This window comes from Bombus bifarius, unplaced genomic scaffold (genome assembly GCF_011952205.1).
Source record: "Bombus bifarius isolate JDL3187 unplaced genomic scaffold, Bbif_JDL3187 scf7180000009200, whole genome shotgun sequence".
Classification (NCBI taxonomy): Eukaryota; Metazoa; Arthropoda; class Insecta; order Hymenoptera; family Apidae; genus Bombus; species Bombus bifarius.
The window spans coordinates 4,145,306-4,172,279 of record NW_022884965.1 but is presented as its reverse complement, the minus strand read 5'-3'; the positions used below and the strand labels follow the sequence as shown (position 1 = coordinate 4,172,279).

The 26,974-nt window shown below is 40.1% G+C and overlaps 1 protein-coding gene across 1 annotated transcript in view; it reads right to left on the bottom strand.

Annotated features, from left to right (window-relative positions):
• LOC117214423 (probable G-protein coupled receptor 158) overlaps positions 1–21,873 on the bottom strand; it is a 162,709-nt gene extending 140,836 nt beyond the window's left edge. The window contains exon 1 of the mRNA XM_033460533.1: positions 19,936–21,873. Within this exon, the coding sequence (XP_033316424.1) occupies positions 19,936–21,319 (1,384 nt within the window). The 5' untranslated portion in view covers positions 21,320–21,873. The remainder of the gene's footprint in view (positions 1–19,935) is intronic.
• Between the last annotated feature and the right edge of the window lie 5,101 nt (positions 21,874–26,974).

Here is a 26,974-nt window from a genome sequence, read left to right as displayed (position 1 = left end):
TCCGTTTGCATTTGCTGCCAAGCACTTGGTTTATTTCCACGTTTCGTTTGTTTCCATCTGCGAAAACTCGAAGCTCGCCGAGCAACCGAGAAAAAGCCTGTGATCCACGAAATTTGCATCGCGCCCCTCGAGGCTGCATATTATTCGAGAGACTTTCAGGAAGTGCGATTACTTCCCTGTACAACGCGTGTCTGTCTGCTGAGGAGCTCGGTTTATTCAACCACTGGTTGAAGAATCGTACGTAACGACCAAAGATTCTTCTGTTCACTTTTACACGCTTTCCTACGCGTTTCAGAATCATCGATAAAAATTAGAAAAATAATAAATAGCGATTTAACTGATGGCCGTACGTATCGTATAACGTCGGAGGATTTTGGTGGAAATTTTCCAAATTCAGCCGAGGTAATTCGACCGACTATAACCCGAGGCCACGTAAATCGAAAGTGCAAACCCGAGTGCTAATTACTCAAAGTAATTTATTATTCTTGTTGAGAATTGTGAATGTTAATCGCCGAAATAAATGTATAGGAATACTTGGATTACACTTAGAATTGATATCAAAATAGTTTCAGATTTATTTGATATGGGATGTACAAGATATTCGTGGATACACATCTGCACGCGTCTCAGCACTCTCTTTGTCTCACCATCTTCTTTACTACACTTCTTTACCAACTGAACAGTCGCGTTCTTTTGTTTTACGAGACGCTGTGCACGCACATACTTCCACATACTCATAGTTATATATGTGTGTCACTACTACGCGGCTAATCTAGTGTTTTTTTCTTTTTTATTATCTAATTTGTACTTTACAATTTGTCCAGCCGAACATAATCTACTGTAGCACACAAAATTACGCATATTTCAATAATTCTCCTAGTAATTAAAAAAAACCAGGGAACATGTTAAAAGTAGAATCGAGACTCGAGGTAAGAAACTCGAATCGAAAGTAACCTGGTAACTTTCAACTTCGTTAACTTGTATCGGAGACGTACGAGCGTTCTCTTAGGCGCTGTGGCGCTAGTGGAATTTACAATTTTGGATCGAAACAAAGAAAAAAGAAAAGAAAGAGCAAGGGAAGAAAACACGTTGTGGTTGAGCGTAAAGAAAGGCAGGGAACAAAGAGCATCGTTGGAAGAAAGTCGAGGAAGACCGGAAGCTTCGCGTCGAGAAACGAGTTTCCTGGTTCAAGTGTTTGAGAAGCTCGTTAACCATAAAACAGTCAGTAACTTCCGGACCATTATCAGTGTTTACGGTCCCATTATCGTTGCATGAAGCAGCAAGAAGCAACTTGAACAACGCGCCTGTTAATTCTAATTTACTATACGACAATAATCTTTGTGACCGGTGACATGATTATCAATTTAGGTCAGGCCAAAAGGCTGAGATTCGTTAAAGCTCGCACACGCTGTTCGTGAAACGTATTTTATACGGCATGTTACAAAAATCATGATACTATTAACAAGCAAGGGAAATTCCACGCGCCACGTGGAACAACGTTTGACCATTCGTTTCCCGGAAAATCATATTTGAAACTTTATTCGGCGTTTGCGCGAGCTAGAACGTTTTTTGATTCATCTTCGAATTCCAATTCTGATGTGTTGAGATTGACTGATAGAGGAACGTGTGGATGAATTTGTAATTGAAAAATATATTGAAATAAGTATAAGCGTTATAGGATTTTTTGATTTATTTAGAAATGTTAGAAATTAGGCTTTCTAATGATTTCTATCCTATATGATAAGTTTATTATATGTTATATTATATTATATTATATTATATTATATATTAGTCTAGACCGATAGATCTATCTACAATGGATTAAACAGGAAACGATGGTTATTGAACGTGACAGTTAATAGTTTACAACTCATAACAACTCGGCAACTCAACTCTCGATTCCTCACAACCCGACTCTTCCCAACTCGACCCTCAACTCACGACTTGACTGCTCACAACTCGACTCCCCACCACTCGACTGTCAACTCACGACTACTCGACTCTCCACTCACGACTCTCCAGATAACAACTGCCAGGTAACGATCACCCGGTGAAAGCTCTCAGTCTCTTTTAGCCTAACGGCAACCCAACCCAATCCAATAAGAACGCAACTATGATACGTCTGTTGTTATATGTTAGGAAATACCAGAGCTTGGAAAGCAACTGAATTTTTCTATTAATAATAGAAATTAAATTTATTTCAGATATATATATATATATGCGTTGAACAATAACAAGTATTTTCGTGCGTAAGGTGAACTTCAAAATGATCTAAATGTAAATTGGCGCGAAAGATCAGCGAGTAGAGATTCTCCGAGAAATTCTTTCTATTCTTCGTGATGACAAGCGCAACGCAAAACGAACAGTAGGGTGAAATTAAAAGGGGAGTTTTTCCTCTCGGATTTCCAGCTGATAGCGGTTCTTCCCTTGGATTTCCAAGGATTGGTACGTGCAGAGTTAATTAGTAGCTCGTTCGAGTCTGCTTTTTGTCGATTAACGTTAATCGCGATCATAAAATTGATATTCGCGATTACGTAAAGCGTTTATGAAAATATCGTGCGCGCTACGATACGAGAGTCGGAAAAATTCCAGTTGCAAAAATATTTACATTGGAGAAAAATATTAAAGAGTATTATACAAAAAAACGTTTATATCGTATCACGGTGCAACTGCGTGTATTCCAACGAAATGTCACGTAACCCGTTCCCGCGACTCGATACGTCCCTCGTGTGTCGAATTTAAACGAAACATCTGCGAAATGTAACAGCAAATAATTAATTTTCCTCTTTATCGTTCACCTGCACTCGCGCTAATTCTCCTTCCAAGCTAACGGATTTCGTTCACGCGTGAAGGAGAAAGTTTCATAACAATTGTCCTAGAAACGCTAGATTAACATAATTTTCTATAAAATTAATCATTTTTTTATAGAATCCACACGAGAGACGAGCGAGGGTCCCGGTGACCCAACTTCCGCTGCTTCGACTGAATCGAACTATCGTGCGAACGAAAAATAATAACGAGGAAAGTAGTTGACGAGCTCGTGTACGAACTGCAATTACGTAAACTGTTCGTCCCCGAAAAAATTCGATAAATTCGGTAAACAGAGTCCTACGTTTACATTTACAAACATACGCCAGACGCGACCTTATTTTCCAGCAACAGCTTGTTTCGTGTGGTAATAGTCGCTCGCCAACGTTCCGAGAAATTGCTGCAACTGACCTAACTGCACGTTCGAATTGAACCTTAGCTACGCTCTTATTATATGCTTGTAACCACCGACGAGCATCAATCCGCTTATGCCTTATGTGAACGTCCAACGATAAGGTACGAACGGTAGATGCACGCACTTGTAACGTCAATTCACATCAGAGACCAGGCCACACACCGCGGACAGGATGGCACCCGGATGTCTGCAGATTCTCGGTACCCTCGATAGTCTTAAGTACCCACCAGGGGTCTTGGCATTTTCATAGTTAAGGTCCTTCGCACCAAGCGAGTATTTCCTGTCTTAGATTTCCCTTTACGTTTATTGTTTACCACGTGTTAGCTTAGAAAGTTGGTTTCCTTCACATCCGGTACGTTCCGTTGGCAACTTTCTCGCGAAGGCGGCTAAAACCCTTCCTGGTCTACCAACCGTCTTATTATCCAATCGGAGACGGTGTCTACTGCCCTCGCTTCCTTAACCAAAATTGTCATCGACAAATCCGATAGTCCCGTGTCCTTAGACACACCCACCCCTAGCCCTCCTCAGACATGGTATCGCCAGAAAGACTCACTTATTCTGTATCCTTAGAACAGTCAACATATCTATACCGGTCTCTGCCCTTGTAACAGTCGCGTACTTAACGTATCGTTGTAGCTAAGTCTCGCATAACGTGGTTGGAGTGAATTGTGATTTATGTTAATTCAGCGTGTGTTACATTGTGATTGCCGAATTCGTAATAAAGTTAAATTAAAACAAAATTAATAGTGTTACGACTCAGCTATTTTATTTCATCAGCCAACCTTTAAGTTTACGTGACACACTGTACGACACGCTGTTACGCTTCGCAGCTCGTACAAGTTCGTAAGTATATCGCGGTTATTACGCGTGTAGCGGCACACGAGTCAACGGAACATGTGAATCGGCAGAGACTCGTATTACCGTGCCTTGGGACACTGTAGCGGCAACGCTGTAGTCGGATACTGTACTCGACAACAAAGCTTTTCAACGGTTTCGTCGGTACAAAGTATATCACCGAAGCGTAATGTGCCATCGATATCTCTACGATCCTTTGGCCAAATATTTGGAAGGAGATGTGGCAACGTGGACGCCTAACGAACGCGTGCGTAGTGGGGATATGGAGGGGCGACGGAAACAAACGAATCAGACGAAGAGAACAGCTGTTGGAATCGGGAGTTGTACGTAAAGAGTAAACACCGCCGGGTATTTCTTTCGCACTCTACACGTCCCACGCCAAAATCACCTCAATACCAGCGTTGTTTTGGTTTGCTAGCTTCAAAGGTAAACAAACTGCGGACAAAACATTATCGCCGTTATTTGTAATCGTCAATCGGAGTTACATTCGAGGTTTTTATAATAACGCCGGCACCGTTAAAGCGATACTATATAATACTGTTTTATCAAATCGAAAATTTATTAGAACAGAATAACTATTTTATGTATAACATAATAACTTGAAGTATTAACGAACAGTGCTCTATTCTCTCGTACGTCTGAAAACAAGGATGAATTTGTTTTATCGCAGATTCGTGCATTCAACGCACGTTGAACTTGTCGATGGGTGACTTATTTCTTCGGTTACGAAGAATTAAAAAGTCCGCGATGGAAATGTCCGCGCGCAGATTTTCTGGCGTTGCGTGTGTCCGACGATTCTATTGTTAGAAAAAACGCGCGTTATCGATGCAACCTAACTCGGTCTCTCGTTGCAGCCCAGGCGGGCCTGCTTTTTCAATGGCCGGCAGAATCGATACTTCAGCAAGTTTTTCTTCTTTTCGAAAGGGCGGCCGGATCGAAGGTCGAACGGTTCTGTCTGGTAAAATGTGAGCAGACTCGAGAGGGAGATTGGCCAACCGACTGGGGAAACGGGCGAACAGGACACGCCACTGTGTTCCAGCTATTTGTTCGTCACTGCCAAAGAAGTTTTTCGAATTTTTATCGCTGCGCAAATTTCTACGCTTCTAAGTGCTGTTTCCAACCTAACCTTACTCTGACCTTCCTAACCTATCCCATAGATCACGATTGCTTGGAACAATGGCAAAATTTCGATTTCAACGATTTATTTCATGGTGCAGAAGGTTAATACGAAACGTCTGAAGATTAGAAAAGTATCAACAGAAAATATCCCAAATAGATGTTCGTTCGTTAAACGCTTTAAACACTCGTAAGAAATCCGTAAGAAAGCGAAACCTAACCTAAAAGAAAAGCACTCGAAGAAAACGGTAGGGCTCGTGCAGAAGATCCTGTCCTCGAAGACCTGAAGATTATCATTAATATGATTAAATGGGCCATCAATTATAACGGTTTGCTGGGATTGGACGAGAATGGCGTAAGAAAATGCAGCAATGAATAAGATAAGAAGCGAAAAGAAGATGTTGAGCGGACGATAGACATCGACGAGTAATATTAATGACGAAAGTTAGCGCAAGGAATTTGTTCGACGATAAATACCCTTTTACGACCGCCACGATCACCTTGGTATCTCTTCTTCTTTTCCTTTCTTTTCTTTTCTTTTCCTTTTTATTTTTTTATCGCCCCTAGCCGCGTTTCAAACGCTCAAGAGGAATTCCAAGGGGCCAGAGTGGAAAACTTTCGCCAGAAGAATCTCTCTTGCTCGTGTTTAATGCGAGCAAATTTTTAATTGGCGAACTTTCCCAGAAAATCCGACATACAGGAAATCGTTCGAGTGCCGAAAGATTCACCTGAAAACGAGAATACCTGACATTCCTTTGCCTATCGAACTGGAAATCTTTCCGCAGGAATTAACATTGACTAAAGTTAATGCTAATACTCGTCGTGTAGCTGGAAGATGGTTCAACCTCTTGAAAACGAAGTTTTGTTAGCACGATGGCGGCCATCTTGGCGCGAAAATTTAAACGACCGAAATACGAGATACTGGATATTGCGCAAAACGAAGCAAAGGTACATCAGATTTATTTGTGCAAGATGTTGCAAACGGAATTGGAAGCGAACGGGTGCTAAATTAACGCGATTCGTGAAAATCTACGAAAGACGGTTCGGCAACTGGGCGCGGAAATTCAAAAAATCTACACGTAAAATGTCAATTATTCCAAAGATCGATCGAGAAAACCCTCGATCGAGAATATCGCTAAAATAGTGTTAAACACGTGGTAAATTGCTATTGCGCCGAAGTCGATCAAATTTAGATCGACGATTCGGCGGGAAAATTCAAACTGTCGAAACAGGACAGCGAATATCTGACGAAACGGCAGGGAAGCTTGAAAAATTCGATGGACAAAAGGGTGTCTGAAATAAAACTCGACGCAAACAGGTGTTAAATTAAGCTGTTCCCGTGGCGAGATCTCGTCAAATCGATAAAATTCGTGGAACGTTGTTTGTCGCTATCGCGATCCCCTCGTCGCTTTCGTAAAGATAAGCCCCAAGTGCTTGGCTATGAATAGGCGCCCTGACATTTAATGAGTCACGTTTTCTTCGGCAAATCTCGAACAACCTTCAAAGTACCTAGATACCATTTTCTTCGACTCATTAACGTGTCAAGGAAATCAATTTCGATAATTATTGGCGGCTAAGTATAGCAACGCGCATGCCGACGTCAGCTGATTTCGATGTGCCGTGTTCCTGGCGAACTGGAAACGTTGTTAAAGCGGAGAATTCAATTAACTACCGGGCTCTGTTGTATCGGTTATTTCCCTAATTTCCGCCCAACTCCGTACCTGTCTATGCAGTTTACGCTAACTTTTATTATTACTGCCATTTCCCACGAAATCTTCGCTAAAAATTAGACACGAAGTGACGATAACAGCGGGCCAAATTGTGCTACTTCTGATATTCCTATTATTCTTGTTATTATTTACTCTACATACAAATTCTATTTCTTTGTTACTTATGCATGTTCTGTATGTATTTATACGCGCTTTTTACATGTACGTTGTCTCTTCTATACATACAAAATGGCAGAGAAAAGTAAGTGGGTTGCCAACCTAATAGTACCTTTTTTAAATATACAGATTTTTATAACTGGGTTTTGTGAATCGTTGAGAAATGAAATATTTCATGGTTTCTTGGATGCTAGATGTTAGGATATTGGACGATTTTCTTTTACACTTACGATTTTATCTTTCTTTAATTTTTCCCCATGGCGGCTGGTGCAGACGACACGAGTTTGTAGCGTCTCGAAGACGTTCGAATGTCAGCTACAAGAATACGTAATAAAAGCTGGAGGTATCAGTTTAAAAATTTGACTGTCGCATTTGCAGGACGCTTCAAAGTCGTCGCGAGATGAAATAGATGAAAGCACAGAATGTTGTAGCGTCTCGATACCGCACGACTCTCGTCCAAAATATTTTATCGCATCGTTCGTATTTTTCCAGATATTTCAACGTTCCCAGCTAAACAGGGCATATCGTGTAAACGTATATTTTTTAGGGCTCGGTGAAATCTGATACGTTAGAAAAAAAACGGGATAAAATACGGGGAACTACAAAATAAAATACGACTATTTCATATGCTGCAACCTCGCATAGAAGCAGGACCGTGTAAACAAAGTGTAGTGCACGTAACTAATAAAAATGTGCTTCATAGTCAACGCGCGAGCAAGAAAATAAAAATCTATTGTACGATCATTATATTTTTATTTTTTATATATATATTCTTCGACCATTGGCATACACGCGAATTTTTCATAGAAATTCGTTTAAAAATACAAAAAACATAGAGCGATATATTTAACATGTTCGTAAATAATGACGCAACGCGTGCGTCACGAGCATCTCGAATTCGACACCTGAGGACGCATACGTGTGCGTCATTCGTCGTTATCGAAGAAATTTGCAACAAAGAAGTACGCGTATTCCAGTAGCCAATTTAATCTAATTAAATTGGTTTAGAATAGTGAAATTAGTTGATAGACGCATGGTCCCTTGGATTTATCTTTCGAGCGAAGGCGATCGTGCAACTATTTCATTTCACCGTGACAATCGCCTTGGATAAAAAAAAAAAAAAACATACGATCAACGTTGTTTTCACTTGCGACTTCGTGACCCTCGCTTTGCGTCTGACATCTCCTGGGTCGCGGCCATTGTTGCACGCTTGGTTGATGGGTTCCCTGGGACCCAGCCTACTGCCCGGATTTGGCTTCTGCTCGCTTCTTCCTGTTCCCTAAACTGAAAATGGCAGCAGGGTTTCTACAGGAATCCCTGAAGCGAGTAAAAGCCTCCCCAACCCTCATATTCGATACAACCATAAAGATAAGCTCGCGTATTGATCGAAAAGTCACACATATAAATAAGATGATATTGCCGTAGGCTGTGATAGCGGCACTCAAGATACAATCAAGGAAATCATCTGGAAATCCTGAATGGTAGCGAAGGAACAGCCTTCTGACGATGTATTGGGTTGGCGACCAGCTGTTAATGACAAAATCCACGATCGCTTAATTGCCAACTCGATAGAAACGCTTGGGAAGAAGGTGTACGCGCGTTTTAAATAGAATCTCAAAAGACGTGTGAGCACGTGTCTTTCGACGACTGCGCGAGGCACCTGAAATTCGTGTAGGAAGGCAAGACGTATGTTGAATGATATTTGGGGTTCGACGTAGGAGCGAGAGAGAAGGAAGAAGGGAAGGCGAGGAGAATGTTTGGTCCAGGGCTTGCTACAGGACTCGTCGGTAAGGGTTAGGCAACGTATATTCTTCCCTCAGCCTCCAGAGGTCTATGACGTGCGAAACTTTGCAAATAAGATTTCCTAACGGCCTCCCTCTCCCAGTATCTAAGGCAGCGTGTGGTACGTAAGCCTGGAGCTAGTGCTGCCCACTGTACTACGATGCCTCGCGCGCCTACTTCCCCCTCCACCTACCGTTTCTCGATATACGTTCGTCAGTCGTCGAAGAAACCGCGCGACGTTAAGAAGTCATCAACTGCGACAGGTTAAATTTTGTTTTCTTATTTAATTTGTGCTTTACAATTTGTCCAACTGGACGTTCGGTAAATTTTTCTAGCTAACAGGCTAAATGTGATTAAATATGGCGTTTACTAAATATCGACGTTGAATTTATACCTTGAAATTGAATTAATTACGGATTAATATTATATATTCGAGCGAAACATTTTTCTATCATTTCTGAAAACCTACTTACATAATTATGTTCGAAAGACGCGAGTCAAACAATTTGGATCCGGAAAAAGCTTTGTTTAAATTGAACAAGAACTTGATTTCCAATCGGTCGAGTAAATTGTAAATGATTCAGAAGGGGAAATAAAACGGATAAATGAGTCTTTCTGGAAACATCGAAGTAATTTCCGCGGTTAATGATAACAGTTTTATAAAACGTTTCGTTTAAGTCGTTAAAACGTTAAGTTTTGTATTTTTTTTTTTTTTTTTTTTTGTTTGAAATAACAAACCGACTAAGCTTCTGTATGTCGTTTAACTGGCGCGAAGAAGCCATTCGTTAACTTTCTTCATTTTTTTTCTGTCCGAGCCAAGCGACGAATAACGGTAGAATGGATTATTATACTTTCATGGATTATACTTCTCGTTTGTCGTGGATTATTTTCAGTAATATCTCTTAAAACGTCCATGGAATTTTCCAGCTCTCCTCTTAGCCCATTCTTTAACGAAAAATTACCAGCTGCGAATTTTCACGAACCAACGAGAACCGGCTTGCAGATTTACATAATCTTCTGCAAATGCTAAATTTATGTTTTTCATCGAGTGTGCCAACATTCCTTCCAACTTTTTACATCCACGCGTGAAATATATCAAAAGTATTTATTTCTCCTTATGATTTCCATTATTTTCCCCGTGTTCCCGTAAAAATGCAAACACGCAAGAAGCTCCATAGGACGGTGGTAGCCTAAAAGGCAGCATTATATTTTCAAGGGGTGAAAATTCAATGGCTTAGAAGGTCGAAGCTTCGCCAACCTTTCTTTACGCCATGTTGGCTTTATTGGCCTTGGAAAGTTGCACAAATAACCAATCTAATAGGCAGATATCGGTAGGAAAATAGTCTACCACTCAATTTTCTCGGATCATGTTTTCCTTTTTTCTTTTTTTTTTTTTTTTTTTTATTAAGGCATTAGCGTCCCATCGACATTCGCTTCATTTCTCAGATCTTATTTTTTTATCCGGCAGAATTCTTCTGCAGTAGCACGCCAAGTGCAGAATAAACGCGGGACGATAAACACACGGGAACTTGTTTGTTTTCGTTTCATCGGATGAAATTCAAACCGATGCTTCATCGTCTGGGCGATACACGCGTTCGGATTAACGCATTTATAGCTTACAATTTGTAATGCTGAATTGAATATCACATATATTAAACAATATCACGTGTAATACTAATTATTCGTTAATAATTCAAACATCGAATATATTGCAGGAAAATACGATGAACAAAACATAATACTCGATAGACGCTGTTTCATATTCGCTGTGATATCCGATACGTGATGACGTAATACGAGTTGCTCAGGAGCCACCACTTTCTTCTCAAAATGTCTGCATTTTAATAAATTTCAAAAATAATGTCGTCCTTATTTTTTATTTTACAGTTCACCGACTTGGTCAACTGAATTGGTTTGCATAAAAATCTCGAACATGTTGGTTTATCAAAAAAAAATTCAGTTTCCCTTCTCGCCAAATATTAGGTTGGCAACTAAGTGATTGCGGATTTTGTCATTAGGTGGCAATGACAAAATCCGCAATCACTTAGTTGCCAACCCAATATTAAAGAATACGACGTAACAAGATTATGGAAACTCATAGAATGGCAATCGTCAACTTCCCTTTGATCATCGTAGTACGCAAGAACTCTTGTTACCGGTAAAAGAATCTTCTCGCCGAACGGATAATCCGAAATTGTCGAAGCGTACGTTGGTGTGAAAGTTTTTTATTACTCGTGCACGCGACCCGACTGTACCGACTGAGAATTAAAACAATGGAAATAGGGCAGGCTAGCCGCTAGTTTCGCAGCGCATGTTCCATAGAATGCCGTTATACGCGTTCCAAGAGGCTACACGTTCCAGCAAAAGCAATTTTCGTGAAATGTTTCGCCGATTGTTTGCTGCTCGCTATTCACCGCCGAGAGTTTAGGAGCAGAAAGTATATAGAGAAATGAGCTAGAGCAGGCACTTTCAATGAATGTATTAGCAATTAGTTGGCAAGTAGGGGAAAGCGGTAGACCGCGTAATATCGGCTTCGAACGAACCGTAACGTCAGAAGTGTCGAAAGCGGAGCAGCTCGAGTGGATCGAGGGTCTGAAGAGTTTAAACGAACCATTGTATCGCAGTTTAACCGCATTAAACCGGCCTGTTTAATATGTCCAATCGAAAAAGCTAACCCCCAATCGATTCCGTGGCACAGCCTCGTTTTATTCAACCACGTAGTAAACCGAGGAAATTACAGCGACTCGCGAATGTATCTCCCAAACACCAGGCGAAACCGCGAATATTGTTATTCCTGAAGGTAATAACGGTACAACACGTTGCAGAGTATTGCGAAGCGATAGTAGCAAAGATCTGAGGTGAATATGTGTCGTTGTCCGTGATGATTGTGATTGGTGGCTGTAGATGTCATAGATACAGCTATATTTTCTTCCTATTTTAGAATCGAGGAAGAAAAAATCGAACTTCGGTCGCCGGGATTCGATCCCGCGTTCCGAACGTTCGTAACCTAACGCGCTAACCACTGCGCTACCGTCGTCCGTTGGTTGTTCGTGTCGAGTGGCGGTATTTGCGCTATCGAGTGCCGCCACAGATCTACTCGCGAAATTATCCGAACGTGTTTAGAACATTTTTAGATGGACAGTTCTCCGAACTGTTGTAACTTCGTCGCCTGAAATTTCTCGCTTGTTCTTTTCCACCGTATTGACAAATGTTTCGGGTAGAATCTGAACGATTTCAAGGGCGACGTAACGTGAGACGTATCATATTTCCTCGAAAACGCTTAATCGATGCGTTCGACAGAGTCGCTTGAACGATACGTTTGAGAGTTCTGAACAAGCTGAGCTCTCGGTTAGGAAACTTCAAGCGTAATCGCAAAGATCGTGTCCCGTTACGGTGGCAACGAAATCTCAAAAACTTTCGTACAACGCGCCTAATATATTCGTGGCAAGATTTTCTGATAAAATGGTCGGAATCCTTTGGTGCACCAGAGTATCACGGGAAACGATTCAACGGCACAAGGAGAAATTTGGATATTTGACACGAGACTGTGGGAACGCAAGTGGCAGTCGTTTCGTACCGACTGTGATACGCGATACCGTATCGACGATGCGGGTCGATGATAGCGACGGTAATTAGCCGTTTCGTTGCTAAGTCCAACTATAGTCGTGATCCGTGAAACTTAATCCGATCCTACTGTTCGCTCCACTCTGGCGAAAGACGAAAAACTCTTTGTCACGATATTGCAAGAAGTTCACAAAACGTTTCGCTTTCGTTTCCATAAGCACTGTTATTCGGTCGTTGCAATAAATAACCTCGTCAGGGCCTTAAATTTCCTGCAAAATCTTCCAGAATTTCCAGTACCTGCCATTCCGCAAGACGTGCAAAAAGATCTAATCCCGTTGACCGAAACTTGGGAAGGAACCGTTCCCCTGACATCAAATCGAATTTCCATATGGGGAAAGCTTCTTCTGGGAGAACGTTTCCTCTCGTTGAACGGAACTTGCTTGCACGCAACATCAATCTGAAGTTGCAGCCAGCAGCTCCGCAGCGAGACTCCATGATGAAACGAGTTCGAGTTCGGCAAACGTCGTCGTTTCGACAAACACCAGGCAACAAACACGAATTCGTTCTCCCGTGTACAACGGCGAAACGTCCAACAATGACGACAGAGAGAAAGAACAGAAAGCACGTCTGGTTCTCCTCGAGGCCATAAGTCGAGTACTGCATCATATGGGGACAAGAGAGAAAACAGGAAGCAGAGGGCGCTCGGCAAACGAGCAAACCGCTGTTTACCTGACCCGGCTGTTTCCGTTTGCTTTGCGTGACGACGCAAAAGGATAACGTTCTTGCTGGAATTGTTCGGAAGAATCCGGCTTAACGCGTTCCCTGTCACGTACATCGCGTGGTCTTACTTGTCCGATGATTCGTTGAGGTTAAATTCGGTTCTTTGTCGAAGTTAACCCTTACACCGAGAACGTTCTTATGGTATTGTTATGGTGTTGTCTTCCCCAAAGATTGGAAACTTCAGCGATGCTAAAATTATATTTGGCACATCAGAAACCTGAACACCGTGTATTGTTTCCCATAATGACTTCTTCGAGTTGGTAGGTTAGGTTACGTTAAAATCTTCGGTACAGTGGCGTTCAAGGGTTTGGAAACCTTTCGTAAAAAGAAGGAGAAAAGGGAATATTTGGGCAAATGGTAGTGAATTTAAGCATAACTTTTAATGTTGTTATCGATTATTGTTGGAGAGATACTCTGATACGACGAAGAAAATAGGGAAAAATAGGTGAAATCATGATGGATTCAAACGCAATTTAACTTAAATCGAATTGGATTTAGTTTGGATCAAGGAAAATATAATTTGTTGTACTAAAACTTTGAATGAAAAACTGCTTAAAGAAATGTTATAACTTACATATATATTCCTGAATTTTTGCTAGATAGATGAAAGACAGTCTGTGGCAATAAAATATAACCTAAAACAAATTTAACTTACGAAACTGATATAGGTTTAAATATGGCAGTAATTCGCAAGGCAAGCTCCATATAAACTAGGTTCAAGTCAAAGATACCTTAAAACAGCACGTTTGGAAACTTCAAAAATTTATGAAAGACAATCTGTCTTAATAAAACGTAACCTAAAACCGCTGTAAGAGGAGAATTCTTTGAAAGAATGACAGAAATTTGGTTACTCGAGGAATTTCTGACAGATGGAGGAAATACGATTCAGAGTGCGAGCCTGTGTTACAAATGTATTCCATTTCCTTGGTATAACGACTCGCTTTTCATTCCACGGCCATTACCAGTTTTCCGGGAAACGAGGCCGTTCGGTTACAATATGTTAAGTACGAATCTCGAAATTGCAGCTAGCACGCCACGGAAACGTTGAATATACGTCCAGCAGTAAATCGTAAGCAATTTCGTTGAAGAGAGAGTAAAATCGATTTTAGTGTAAACAGGTGCAAAAATCTCTTCGGATAAAAATTTCCCTAGAATTAACTCGAGTTTAGTCGTTAACAGTTATCGTCGAGATGTCAGGTATTACCAACATATCAATACTATAAATTACAATCTAGTTAACTTTTTCCTATTTGAAAAATTGATAAAGTCAAGCAAATGCGATATAATATATTAAAGTCTAAGTATACTAAGTATACTAAGTCGTGAGTATTTCAAGGAAATTATCGAGATTATTGGTCAGACACTGGTCGGCGACTTTGTTCTTCGACAATGCAAATCTAGATTATTATTAACGATCACATGATGAAAGTTATGTTCTATAATGTGCACGACCTATAGGGTGTTGCAAGGGTTCCCAGCATTTCTTGAATTCCTCTTTTTGGGTGTATGTGTGCGTTAACCTCTTTATTGCTGAGTATTCCTTGTTGCAAATTCTTCTCATCGCTGAAACTCTTTTTCGGCTCTCCTTTTTTTCTCACTCTTTTTACACGTGTTTGTATGTATCGCCATTTATTTTTTTTTTTTTTTTTATTGTCAGAGAGTTAAAATTCCTTTCTGAAGTCTTTACATCGCTCCTCTTATCGCTACAACGTTCCTGTTTTTACTATTATATACGTTTGTCCCCTTTATCAGTGAAATTCCTTTCCTCTCAAATCCTTGCATCGTTCTCCTTATAACTACAAATTTCTTTTTTCATATCCTCATATCGTTTTTTTCCCCGTGTGCCTTCCCCCTCTACAAAAGTCGATTTCCTTTATCGTTAGGTATTATCCCAGCAATCTTCCCCGTGACAGGATTGTTCTCCCCAAATGTGAAAGTTTTTCCAACTTCCAATTTCATCACCGTAGAGTGTACCCCAGGAAGTCCTTAGGATAACAGATTATTTCCCAACTATTGATCCAGGTGGATGGAGGACACTGTCCACGGAACTACTTGAAAGCCAGAAGCCAGCACACGTCCACAGCAGTCAGGAACGATTTTAGAAGAAGTGACCGCTAGTTGGCCGCAAACTAACCACAAGATGGACGCCGTTGTTCGTGTCAGATACTTGTGACCAAAGGATTATACGACAAAAGCTGCAGATCTACCGGGGAGGTAGGCTATGTTATACCGTGCTGCTGTAAGCTTAAAAATATTTACTGCCATATCTTTCTAGGCAACCGTCTCCGCTAAAAGCTAGATCCTAGTATAGCTCAACTCAGCTTTTGCTAATTGCCTGATGATACGACACGAAAGCTGGGGATCTATCGGAAAGTTAGATTATGTTCTGCTATGCTGTGGTAGGTTTAAAAATATTTACCGCAATATATTTTTAGAGAATCGTCCAAGCTAGAAGCTAGATCTTAGTGTAGTTCAGTCTAGCTTTTGCTCATTGTCTGGTGACACGACACGAAAGCTGGGGATCTATCGGAAAGTTAGGTTATGTTCTGCTATGCTGTGGTAGGTTTGAAAATATTTACTGCGATATATTTTTAGGGAATCCTCCAAGCTAGAAGCTAGATCTTAGTGTAGTTCAGTCTAGCTTTTGCTCATTGTCTGGTGACACGACACGAAAGCTGGGGATCTATCGGAAAGTTAGATTATGTTCTGCTATGCTGTGGTAGGTTTAAAAATATTTACCGCAATATATTTTTAGGGAATCCTCCAAGCTAGAAGCTAGATCTTAGCGTAGTTCAGTCTAGCTTTTGCTCATTGTCTGGTGACACGACACGAAAGCTGGGGATCTATCGGAAAGTTAGGTTATGTTCTGCTATGCTGTGGTAGGTTTGAAAATATTTACCGCGATATATTTCTAGGGAATCGTCCAAGCTAGAAGCTAGATTTTAGTGTAGTTCAGTCTAGTTTTTGCTCATTGTCTGGTGACACGACACGAAAGCTGGGGATCTATCGGAAAGTTAGGTTATGTTCTGCTATGCTGTGGTAGGTTTGAAAATATTTGCTGCGATATATTTATAGGCTACCATTTCCACCAGTATAGCTTCGCTTTCAGTGAAAACGGTTCCGCATATATGCATGGAAGTAAATATTTCTGAAGCTAGTGTGCCATAATATAGGCTGGCTTAGTTCTCGAGCGGGTCCCCAGCTTAATACTAGAGCAGCTTTGACGTTTAAATATTCTAGCACTCGCAGAAATCCGAGAGTTTTATGAAATGAACGATAGTCTTATGAATTTGAATTCTATGTGAAAAGGAAGCTGTCCTTAAACCTTAGTGAGTGATGCTTGACCTGAAAAGCATCTGCATGGTTTTTCCAAGCAGAGCATTTTTAATTTAGCTATATGTAAATATACTGATTTTCAGCAATTTATTTACATTTCTTGATGTTCCGGGGGATTGTTGGTAAATTGATCGCGATACTCAATAAATAACGCAATGTTGTATATTATTAAGTATTTTCTATAACAAAAGAATGCTCCAACTAAATTATACAAACAGTCGATCGAAACAAATATTATTATTTCCCTATATGCTGCTTCTATCATTTTCCTATTATTTTCATGTTATATTTCAATTTCAATTTTATATTATATTATTTTTTCAAATGTTCGTCTAAATATGAACATTGCTTATACGTGTAACGAACGCTATATTGCTGTAAAGCTTTTCAATAATTACAAATTATAGTTTCAATAATATATAGTTATTAATATATAGTTTCGTTTATGATTAATGTCTTAGGATAAATGAACGAGACCCAAGCCGTATATCCGGCAATTTCAACGACGTTATATGTACACGCGATGCGAAAAACCGATTATTAAGCCGAGAAGGTGGAAAAGTTGCGGCTAATACGGCAACGATACGCGTGCAATTAGCACGCCAGCAGACGATGCAATTAAACATTTAACCGTTAATTCGTCGGGCCGATATAATGACTACAGCGTTGCGACGAGTTTATAACAAGTTTCACGCCTTGATTTCAACACCGGTCGTGAACGCCTCTCATCTTTCCTGTGTCTGGAATGACACATTATATCGGATAGGTTATATCTTCATCTTTGAAGGTTCTCAATCTCTTTTTTTAAATTTAGTAAATGTAATTTAGTTTGGTAAATATATATTAATAATTATTGTTATACATATTTAATATATATGACTCTACTTCATTTTATTAATTATTTATTAATTATCAATAAGGTTGTTGATAATAGTTTTAACACGAATAATGTTAGTAAATTCGTACAGCATACTATAGCATAGTGAAGTCCTCGCTGTCGAATATGATTGGATCGATTTATCGTAAGTCAGAGGTAATTAAAAAAATTCGTGAACATCCTGAAACACGTATGGCATAGAATCTGTTAATTAACGTGGTCGCCAAAATTTGAAAGAACAACGCAAAATTTTTGATTGCGTAAATGATAAAAATGGAAAAGTGAAGAATTCCGTACAATCTTACGCAGAAGTACCGACACCAACGATCGTAACAATGAAGTTATCTAGAATCCGAGATTACGCGTAACCTAACCTCTAAACTTCGAAAGATGTTACAGTGTCTTCGATTGCATAGGTCGTGGAAAGAAAAAATTGTTAAAGATTGTTCTTCGTGATCTAAGGTGGACAAACCGAGGGTAACAACCGTAAAAACGAAGTTAGAAGGAATCCAGGAAACTTGGTGCCCGCTCGAAGAGGCGATCAGATTTTCCACGAGGGCCGGAAATCGTAGTGGAAAGACCATCCAACAAAAAGGAATCGCCATCGCGTATATTTCTTTCCCTCTTTGCCGTTCGATCATTCAATTTCGACAGACAATGAAGTAGTCCATACGGGAAGCGGAAGTAATCTGAGGACCGGCCTTCCATTAAAATCTGGGTCAGAACTCTTTGCTTCGTTCCGGCGAATCGACGTTTCCAATATCCGCGACAGGCAATGGTTTCCCTAGGTGCGAAATTAAGTTGTAGAGAACGAAAAAACTGCGCGATAAGTTCCGTCAGATGTCCCTGTCACCGTTACGACAACCATTCCAATGTTTAATTCACAGTTCTGCCACTCGATAAAGTTGCTACATTTTTTAACGAAATTGACCCATTTGAAAATATTTACAATAGCAAAGAAATGTTCAGAATGTTTGACGATGTTTGAACTCCACGCTTCGCTACATTTCATCTCTTATCTGAGCCCTATATTAGACTGTAATTTGAGCTCTACCCTGTATCATAACTTGGACTTTGCACTACGCCATAATTTGAATCCTGTGCTATACCATAACACGAACCTTATGTCACACCATAATTTCAATCCTGCACTACCGACCTATCTATTGGGTTGGCAACTAAGTGATTGCGGATTTTGTCGTTACAACCTGATGATAAAATCCGCAATCACTTAGTTGCCAAGCTAATATTTGGATTCGTTTGCTGTTCGCGTTTGGTCAGATGTCTAGGTGGTTTATAGCGTAATAAATTATCTTTCCCTAGCACGATGTTAAAGATAGAACACGTGTGTTTCCGTTATTGGTCATCTAGAAGTCTGTCATCCATTGTCTCGTGTTGTTTCACCACCTTCTGCCGTCTTTCCTGTCACGAACCACAGCTGTATCACGCTCACACCATATATTTCCTGTGCGATGTGTTATAGTGTCACATTAATGGATCGTGATTTAGAAGCACGTCTATCCAACAACGAAGAAAAGTAGACTTGTAGAAAATCTCAGATTCTTCTGTTCTTCGATAAATCAACTGATCGGGAGCGTTACTACGGAGAACCATTTCCAATAATTGGTGTTACTGATATTATTTATATCATAGCAAAATCTCGGTCAGATAAGCAGCAATTATAGTTCACAAAGTTCCTGTACGATATCCTGTAGATATGCAAACATGAAATTCTAAATCAAATACGAACGTCTAAAAACTGGTCCAATTAACAAGCAACAAAGGCTTTTGTTCTATGGTATAATGAATGCTGAGAACTGCAATGGAACGTAAAACTTCAACAACTGGGATTTCTTGTTTGGCTTTTCAAACTAGGAAGAGAAGACAACAGGTACCTGGATGAGCGGTTTTATTTAAACATTCTATCGATACTGTGTCGTGGACCAAGGGAAATTGACTGCTGTGTGTCTGCCACAGAATGGGCATTCTTCGTAGAGTGACCATTGCAGACGGGAAGCTTCCAAGAAATTCTAGATTTTAGGAACTTTTAGTTGCCTTTTATCTTTGATCGACAAAGCCTCAGTGATGTGATCTCACAGAAGCATCGAACAGGCAAGCAAATTCTCTTTAAAGCCCCACCACGAACAACCATGTCATTACCATATATTTATGGTAATTCTTGTCCAATGAAATGTAATTACACGTACCTATTAATATTTCACTATAGTTAGTATAAAAAATGTCTAAGTAAGTTAGTATAAAAATGTCATTTTACTCGATACTCTTTGTTTTCTATCCAAGTGTCTTTAAAAATTGTTGGTCAAGCACAGTAAGAAGCACAGTAAGAAAGACAGTCGACTATTCTTAGACTTCTACTCTTCATCTACTCAACAAAATTGCGGATAATGGTTCAAACCATGCACTGCTGATAATAATATAGAACCTCGAGAAATATCACGAAGAAAGAGAAAAATCTGATCCGCCTGAAAGAACCAAATGAATTTCAGGTGACTCACCGCGACTGAACTGATCATTATTCGCGATCACGCGCTCCGCGTTCTTCCTGGCGATGTAAAACCACTCGCTACTGTTGCTCAGATACTTGTACTCGATCGCCAGGTCTTTCACCAGAATTCCATCTTGGTCCTGAAGTCGATGAGCAAAGGGACAGTAAAGCCAGTGATCTCCGTACTGCAGCTTGTCATAGCAATTCCCAGCGGCGAATATATCCTCGTCAAACTCGACCATCGACAAGACGCTAGCGTGTAACAGGTACTCCGAGGAGAGCATTACGTCTGGCGCGTATTTCCACAGTCTGGTCAGCATGTTGGCCCTGTTCACCGCGAGATTAGCTTCCAATTTGAACCTTTCCTGAGCATATTGGTCCACGATTCCCTCGCCCAGGTTCAAATCTGTCCCAGCGGTGCAGTTCTCACCGAGAATATGCTGATTCTCGATGATACGAAGGAACCTCGTGACGATGTCCACGTGGACAGGTTCCTTGCTCGACTTCCCTTGGTCTCCGATCTTCTCGTATTCCTCGTAATCTTCATTTTCCGAATTGTTCCTGTCTCCGATCATGCCATAGTCGTAAACATCTCCCGATAGGACGATGTCCTCGTCGTCCAGGTCTTTCCTGTCACCAAACGATATTCCATGCACGATGTTCCCATAGCTTTCGGTCCCATTGCCGGCAGTTCTGTTAGAGATTTTAAAGACTTTAAACTTGTTTCTGCTGAACGTTTTCTTCCACTTGTATAAAGAATCGTTTCTGTGGCGCACTCTCCCTTCCTTTCTCTTGTCAGACCCAGCTTCCGATAGTCTGGTGAGCAGCTTGTCCAATTCTACTGTAGATCGTTCGTCGATCGTGCCCGACGATCTCAGATCCTGGCCTGAGATCGTGTTAGAGCTTTCACTCTTGCTCCTAGACCGGTCTGAAATCGAAATATCCTCGCTTTGAGATTCATTGTCTATCTGCTCAGCTCTTCTACTGGATCCACTAAACACGTACGAGGACTCGGTATCATCTAGCTTCACCTGTCTCGCGAAATGACTTCTGGATCTACTGTGTCTGATTTGGGTGACTGGTCTTTCTATGTTAGTTTCCAATTTAGATCTAAAGGAGACCAACCGATTCTCAGGCTCCTGCTGATTGTCATCCTCGTCCGGTAGCGTGTCCTCCTGATCTTCTAGCTCCATCGAAGGCTCCGTCACGCTTTCGTGCATCTCCAGTTTGTCGACCAGCTTTCGTTCGATGAAGGAAGGTCGATGGTTCTGCTGGTGCCGCAGCAGTTCCTTGGGCCTCTCGATCTGAGCCTCTTGGTCAGCGTAGCCGGCCAGCCCAGTCCAAAGCGTGCACGTGAGCAGGACGAGCGCGTACCAGCCGCATAGGATACTCATCTTAGATGAGAATTCACGGCCATCAAGGGCAACGAGCTGTACAGATCCCGGCCCAGTCACGTCATCCGGACAGGAGCCGAGATTGCAACGCGGCTACCGTCATTTCCGTCACGTGTTCGCACCACTACGTTCCACTAGGCTTCTACCGATCCGAAATTAACTGCCACGTTTGTCTGTCGCATGTTTCTCGCGATAGATTCACCGAGTCACGATCGACCATCCGATGATCGACGATTTGCACTGTGCAGCCACGATTTCGGCACTGTTCTAAGAGACTTTCGAGTTTCTTGGAACAGGGACCACGGTTTCTCGCTGAAAATGTTCATCTTCTTTTCCAAGACAAATTATAGGGAATAATCGAAATCGAGTTTTAGAGAGTTTAGTAACGTTCGAGGGGCTGTTTCAGGTTGGGTCATCGGAATTTGAACAGTAAATATCGGTTGTGTCGTGAGTCATCGCTTCGAGCGACGCCGAACCGAGAGGATGACAGCGTTTTCGAGCGAGGGAGCGCCAAGATCCACTCGCGCTCGCACGCGGCGCCAGACTGAGGGTTGAAACGAACCAACCCCCGTGCTACGACGCGGTTACAACGCGCATGCCTCACCTGGATGATTTCGTTAGAATCAAATTGCATCTGTGTTTTCTTCGGATACGTGGCACGGATCCGTGTAAAACAGGGTAATCGTTAACGAGCAACTCGACAGCGTTCTTCGTTTTTCTTTTTTTACAGCATATTGCAATAAGCATAATACAAGTATAGATAGAATTACTGGTACGATGAAAATGATCAACCCTTAACGTTCTTAACCATTCGAGACGTAAGAAAATTTACGTGTTCTTCAAGTTTCTGAATTTTTATTTCTCTTGAAAATGTCAGCTGTTAAAGCAATTAAAATTCGTACGACAATTTGATCAACAACTCGATTCTATACAGAGTCATCGGTAACTGGTGGTACAAGCGGCAAGGGGATGATTCTACGCGAAAAAAGAAGTCGGAAATATAGAATAAAAATTTTTCGTTCGAGGCTTTGCTTTCGAGAAAATCGACTTTGAATTTGCGCTCGGTACGCGCGCACTTTATCACGTCTCGTTCTAACGGATCTCACTGTAGATCGTTGTCTCGATGGAAAAATTAAAAAAAAATTGTTATTCTATATTTTCGACTTCTTTTTTCGCGTAGAATCACCCCCTTTCCGCTTGTACCACCAGTTACCAACCATCCTGTATATTTTTAATAATTTAATTATTTCAAATAAATTGCTCTTGTCAAAACCATCATAACTATTTATTACACTTTGGCTAAGACGAGTTAAAAAGGCGAGGAAGAGACTCAAATTGAGATTAATTATTATTTTTCAATCTTTGCAGTTATACTGAACATATTATTCTAATAAACAATTGATCTTGCACAACGTTGGAAACAGCTCTGTCGTATTTTATTCTACGTCCTCATTACGTATATTATTATTTTCCATATTGTTTCGTTGTTCAATCTATAAAGGGTGTCTCACTCCGCACGTAAGTATCTCGTTATATTGTGTCGGATATAAAAGAAAGAGCAATGTAATGCTCAATTGAACTTTCAAGCGATAGAATGTTAGCCAGACGATAATGATTAAACGACAACATTTATTCGTTACGACGTATCGGACAATTTATTGCACAATATGACAATTTATTATGTAACGTGTAGACGTATTGGCGAACGAGCAACGCGTCGATACCTAATGCAGCGGAAAATGCGTAGCAACGCGAAGTTTTCCAAGCCGGAGAAAAATGTTATGGCACACTATGGAAACAAATGGCCACCTCTGAATATAAAACGAATACTCAGCTATTTTTCTTTCCCACCCATTGAATAAATCACCATTTCACCGCGGCTATCTTTTCGTTAGAATTTATCGAACGATCCAATTTAAATGCAACTGAAATTTCAATTTCTAATCGACCGGTATACCAAACTTCTACAAACTTGTTCAAACCAAGTGGATGCAAAGCGGGAACAAGGGAAGCAGCACGTGGACAACAACGATCCGATGTTTTAGAAAATCCAGAGTTGCTGGTATTTCGTAGGATATATTGGCTTGGCAACTAAGTGACTGCGGGTTTTGTCATTAACTTGTATGGACAAAATCCGCAGTCACTTAGTTGCCAAGCCGATAGAAATAACTGGGCAACTCAGTCGCCAAACGAAACGATCCGCAGAGACGAAAATAAAGATAAGATACAATGTGCTGGAACAGAGGTATTTCTATCGCAAACACGCGAAGAAAATATGTGGTAGAAGTGCAGATTTCGAGAATGCCAGTCGCAGGGCAGAATTTTTTCGAACAGAACTACCATTTGCCTGGTAACACTAAAAAGTCGCGCGATAACGATGGTATTAAGTTACACTTGAGACATTAAGGTATTGAGTTACGACTTTAAACGAAACCCGATTTGGAAGAATTTTAACACTGGAGCTACCACACCGGTCAAATTCACTGGTTTTACAATTTCATTTTAAAATTCCTACTTCGTGTTATATTTTATAAATATAGTTTATAAAAGAATAATATAATGAATTTTATTTTTAAATAGCAGTCAAAATGACCGGTACTTGTGGAAGCGTAAAAGGGTCCTGCAATTTGTTTATCGAACCCCAATTAATTTATTACGTTATATTAAATTATTTTAGTTTATTTTATCTTATTATATCAAATTATTTTCTGCAACACGTTTTTCAAATTTTTACTACGTATCATTCAATACGAGGATATCGGTTATCAGGAAAATTCCCAATCGATCGCAAGATCGCTAGCTGCTAACACTAAAAATACCACAGTGGTTCTACGATTTTATAAATATGCCAACCCCTGTTTAGCGATTATGGTGGCAAATGGATTGATAATACGACAAATGTACTACATAACGTGGAATTGCTTCTGTAAGAAAGTAATAAATCAATAAATATAAAAATATTCTATTATTACGTATTTTTTAAAGACCAGTGATTTTGATTGGTTTTGGTAGAAACAGCTTCGTGTTAATCATCGATGGTTCCAGTGTTAAGGCTACGTTAACATAAAATTAGCTATTTACCTGGCGGATACTTTTTTCTGGAAACAGAGCCAGAACGAAGAAGACAATTTGTCTTGACGAAAAGTTTACGCGAGCTGAAATTTCTTCGAGATAAAAGGAAAATCCTCGACGACCTGTCTTTGCTCGGAAGAGGCGTTCCGCGGAGAAAAGTTCAGCGAGAAATTTAACGAGAGATAACGATAACTCGACAACGATCCGGCAACGAAACCCTCAAAGGCGTGGCAACTCGAATAAGATACAGTTCTCGCTGAAGAGTTTCGTGAATTCGGTTCTATGTAAGCCGCGGGGGAACATGGCGGAGGAAATTTCTAGGAAATATGACACCGTCTTGCCAGATCTTACATCGTCTTGTTTGAATAAACAGCTGTTACTTTTGCACGAACTGCAGGAAATACCAAGGGAAACGAGAAGGAGAAATAATCTGCCTATCGCTTGCAAGTATTTTATATCGAAAAATTGAGCAGATTTCTGTGTAAAGGGTTCGTGAGATAAATTGTCCAATGACTGTTTCAGAAGCTTTAAATTCTGCCTGTTTAATATTACGTTCACGAATTGGTAGTTCAAGAGATTTCGTTGTTGAATTAAAGAGAAATTTCATAACGACGCGAGTTTCTCCTTTCAAATTTCCTGCACTTCAATTTTTTTCCTGCCTCTAATTCTTTCTTCTAACAATCTATCATTCTGTTTATATTTTTTTACGTGTTGTGCATTTTGATTTCTGTCTGTCGCTTGCGAAATTTCTAACGTGCAAAGCTTATGAAGTGTTTACGTTATGCTTGTTAAATATATATATATATATATATTAATAAGATATATGTAGCGACATTTGGCAACAATGCCAATACATGGCCGAAGCGAAGTGCCTAATGAGTCATCAATATCCCACCGGTCCTTCCACCGAATGTTCGAGAAGATGGCTGCATAGCAACGGTCGCGGACGCCTAACAAACGTGTGGATAGCGGGGATATTGAGGGGCGAGAAAAAGAAAAGAAACGAATGCGATCGACAGTTAGGTTCGAACTAAGAAGCGATAAAGTCGAGTTGTAACCGGGTAGTGAGATTGTCTAGCGAAACCGAGAGCGATACGCGACGCGAAACAAGACTCTTGTTAATAAATATATTGTTGGCCTAAACATCGAGTGATTATTTAACGCATTACACCTAACATCACCTCACATATATATATATATTATATAAATGAACATATAATACAAGCAGAAAGGATACGATTCTACAGAAAAAGAATGCAACGACTTAAAAATATAAAATAAAATCTGCCCAGATTTCACACGTTCTGGAATAAGATGAAATAACCTATAATTATATGTAATAATATAATAATAACGATATAATTGCAGAATATGTTCGATAATATGTATAATACTAATAATTCAATAGTATGTATAATAACTTAATAAATATAATAATTTGTTCAATAATATATCTCGAGGAAATGGTAAAAAGCGACTAAAACTGCATATAATATGCTAACACTGTAATAGGAGGGGTGAATAGTGTCCAAGAGCTGATAAAATGGTATCAAAGGTGATAAAAAGAACTTAACCATTCTATTACGAGAGAGCCGGTAGCGGTTGATCCTAAAAGGAAATTTGATGAGAACGATCAATTTACACGTTCAGGTGCAGCGACGGGCCGATTCGAGTAATTCTAATGCGATCTGACCACGCCGGTATCGCTGCTGGCGATGAAAGGCTTCTTCAGACACTTGTTGCTGGCGCATGGTTCTTGATGGCGATAGCGATCGACCGTTTCTTTGGAAAATGACCAATCCTCGCATGGACGTATCGTATAATACGAGTGGCGACGTAAAAAAAGATCTTAAAATCGATCAAACGCAAAGTTATTTTCTGCAGTTACAACGTCCATTTGGGAATGTATATTATTGGCCGGATATTTGGAATTGTTATTACGTGCTCTATAAACTGGAAGAATTTAAAGAACAGAATTGGAAGCTTCGAATTTGGAAACAATGGTAATTTATAATATATATATGACTGTTATAAAAATAATAGTGCTTCGTTATGACAGTTTCGTGAGAAAGAATCGTTAAAAAATTATACGTTTTATCGAACCTCCTTCGTATAATTTTGTCGGGCAATTTTTTGCAATTATATAAAATAAATATAGTTGTGACATATGAATTTCAATCTACAAGTATAAGTTGTAACGTTGCACAGTGCGGAATGCAGTGAACAAAAATTGAAATAATCTGATGTTGTTATTTGATGGTATCGTTAGTTTCGTTTATCTTGTATAGAATTCTTTTATCTGAACGTGAGCTGCTATTATATAAACGAGAAATCATATATAACAAGGATATAAAGTATTTGACCGCTGGTCAATTTCAATATTTGGATATTATAGTAGAATTGTTTTTGTCATAAACTGTCCGACACTTTGTTTACGTGCATGTCGTCAGGTATATAAGGAATGCACAACTCGGGCGCGAGTTTTTTTTTTGTGTAAACAGCCGGACGGTGAAGATCGTAAACGAACTTTTACGAATTAAATTATCGATTCATAACTATTACTCTATAACATTTAAAACATTA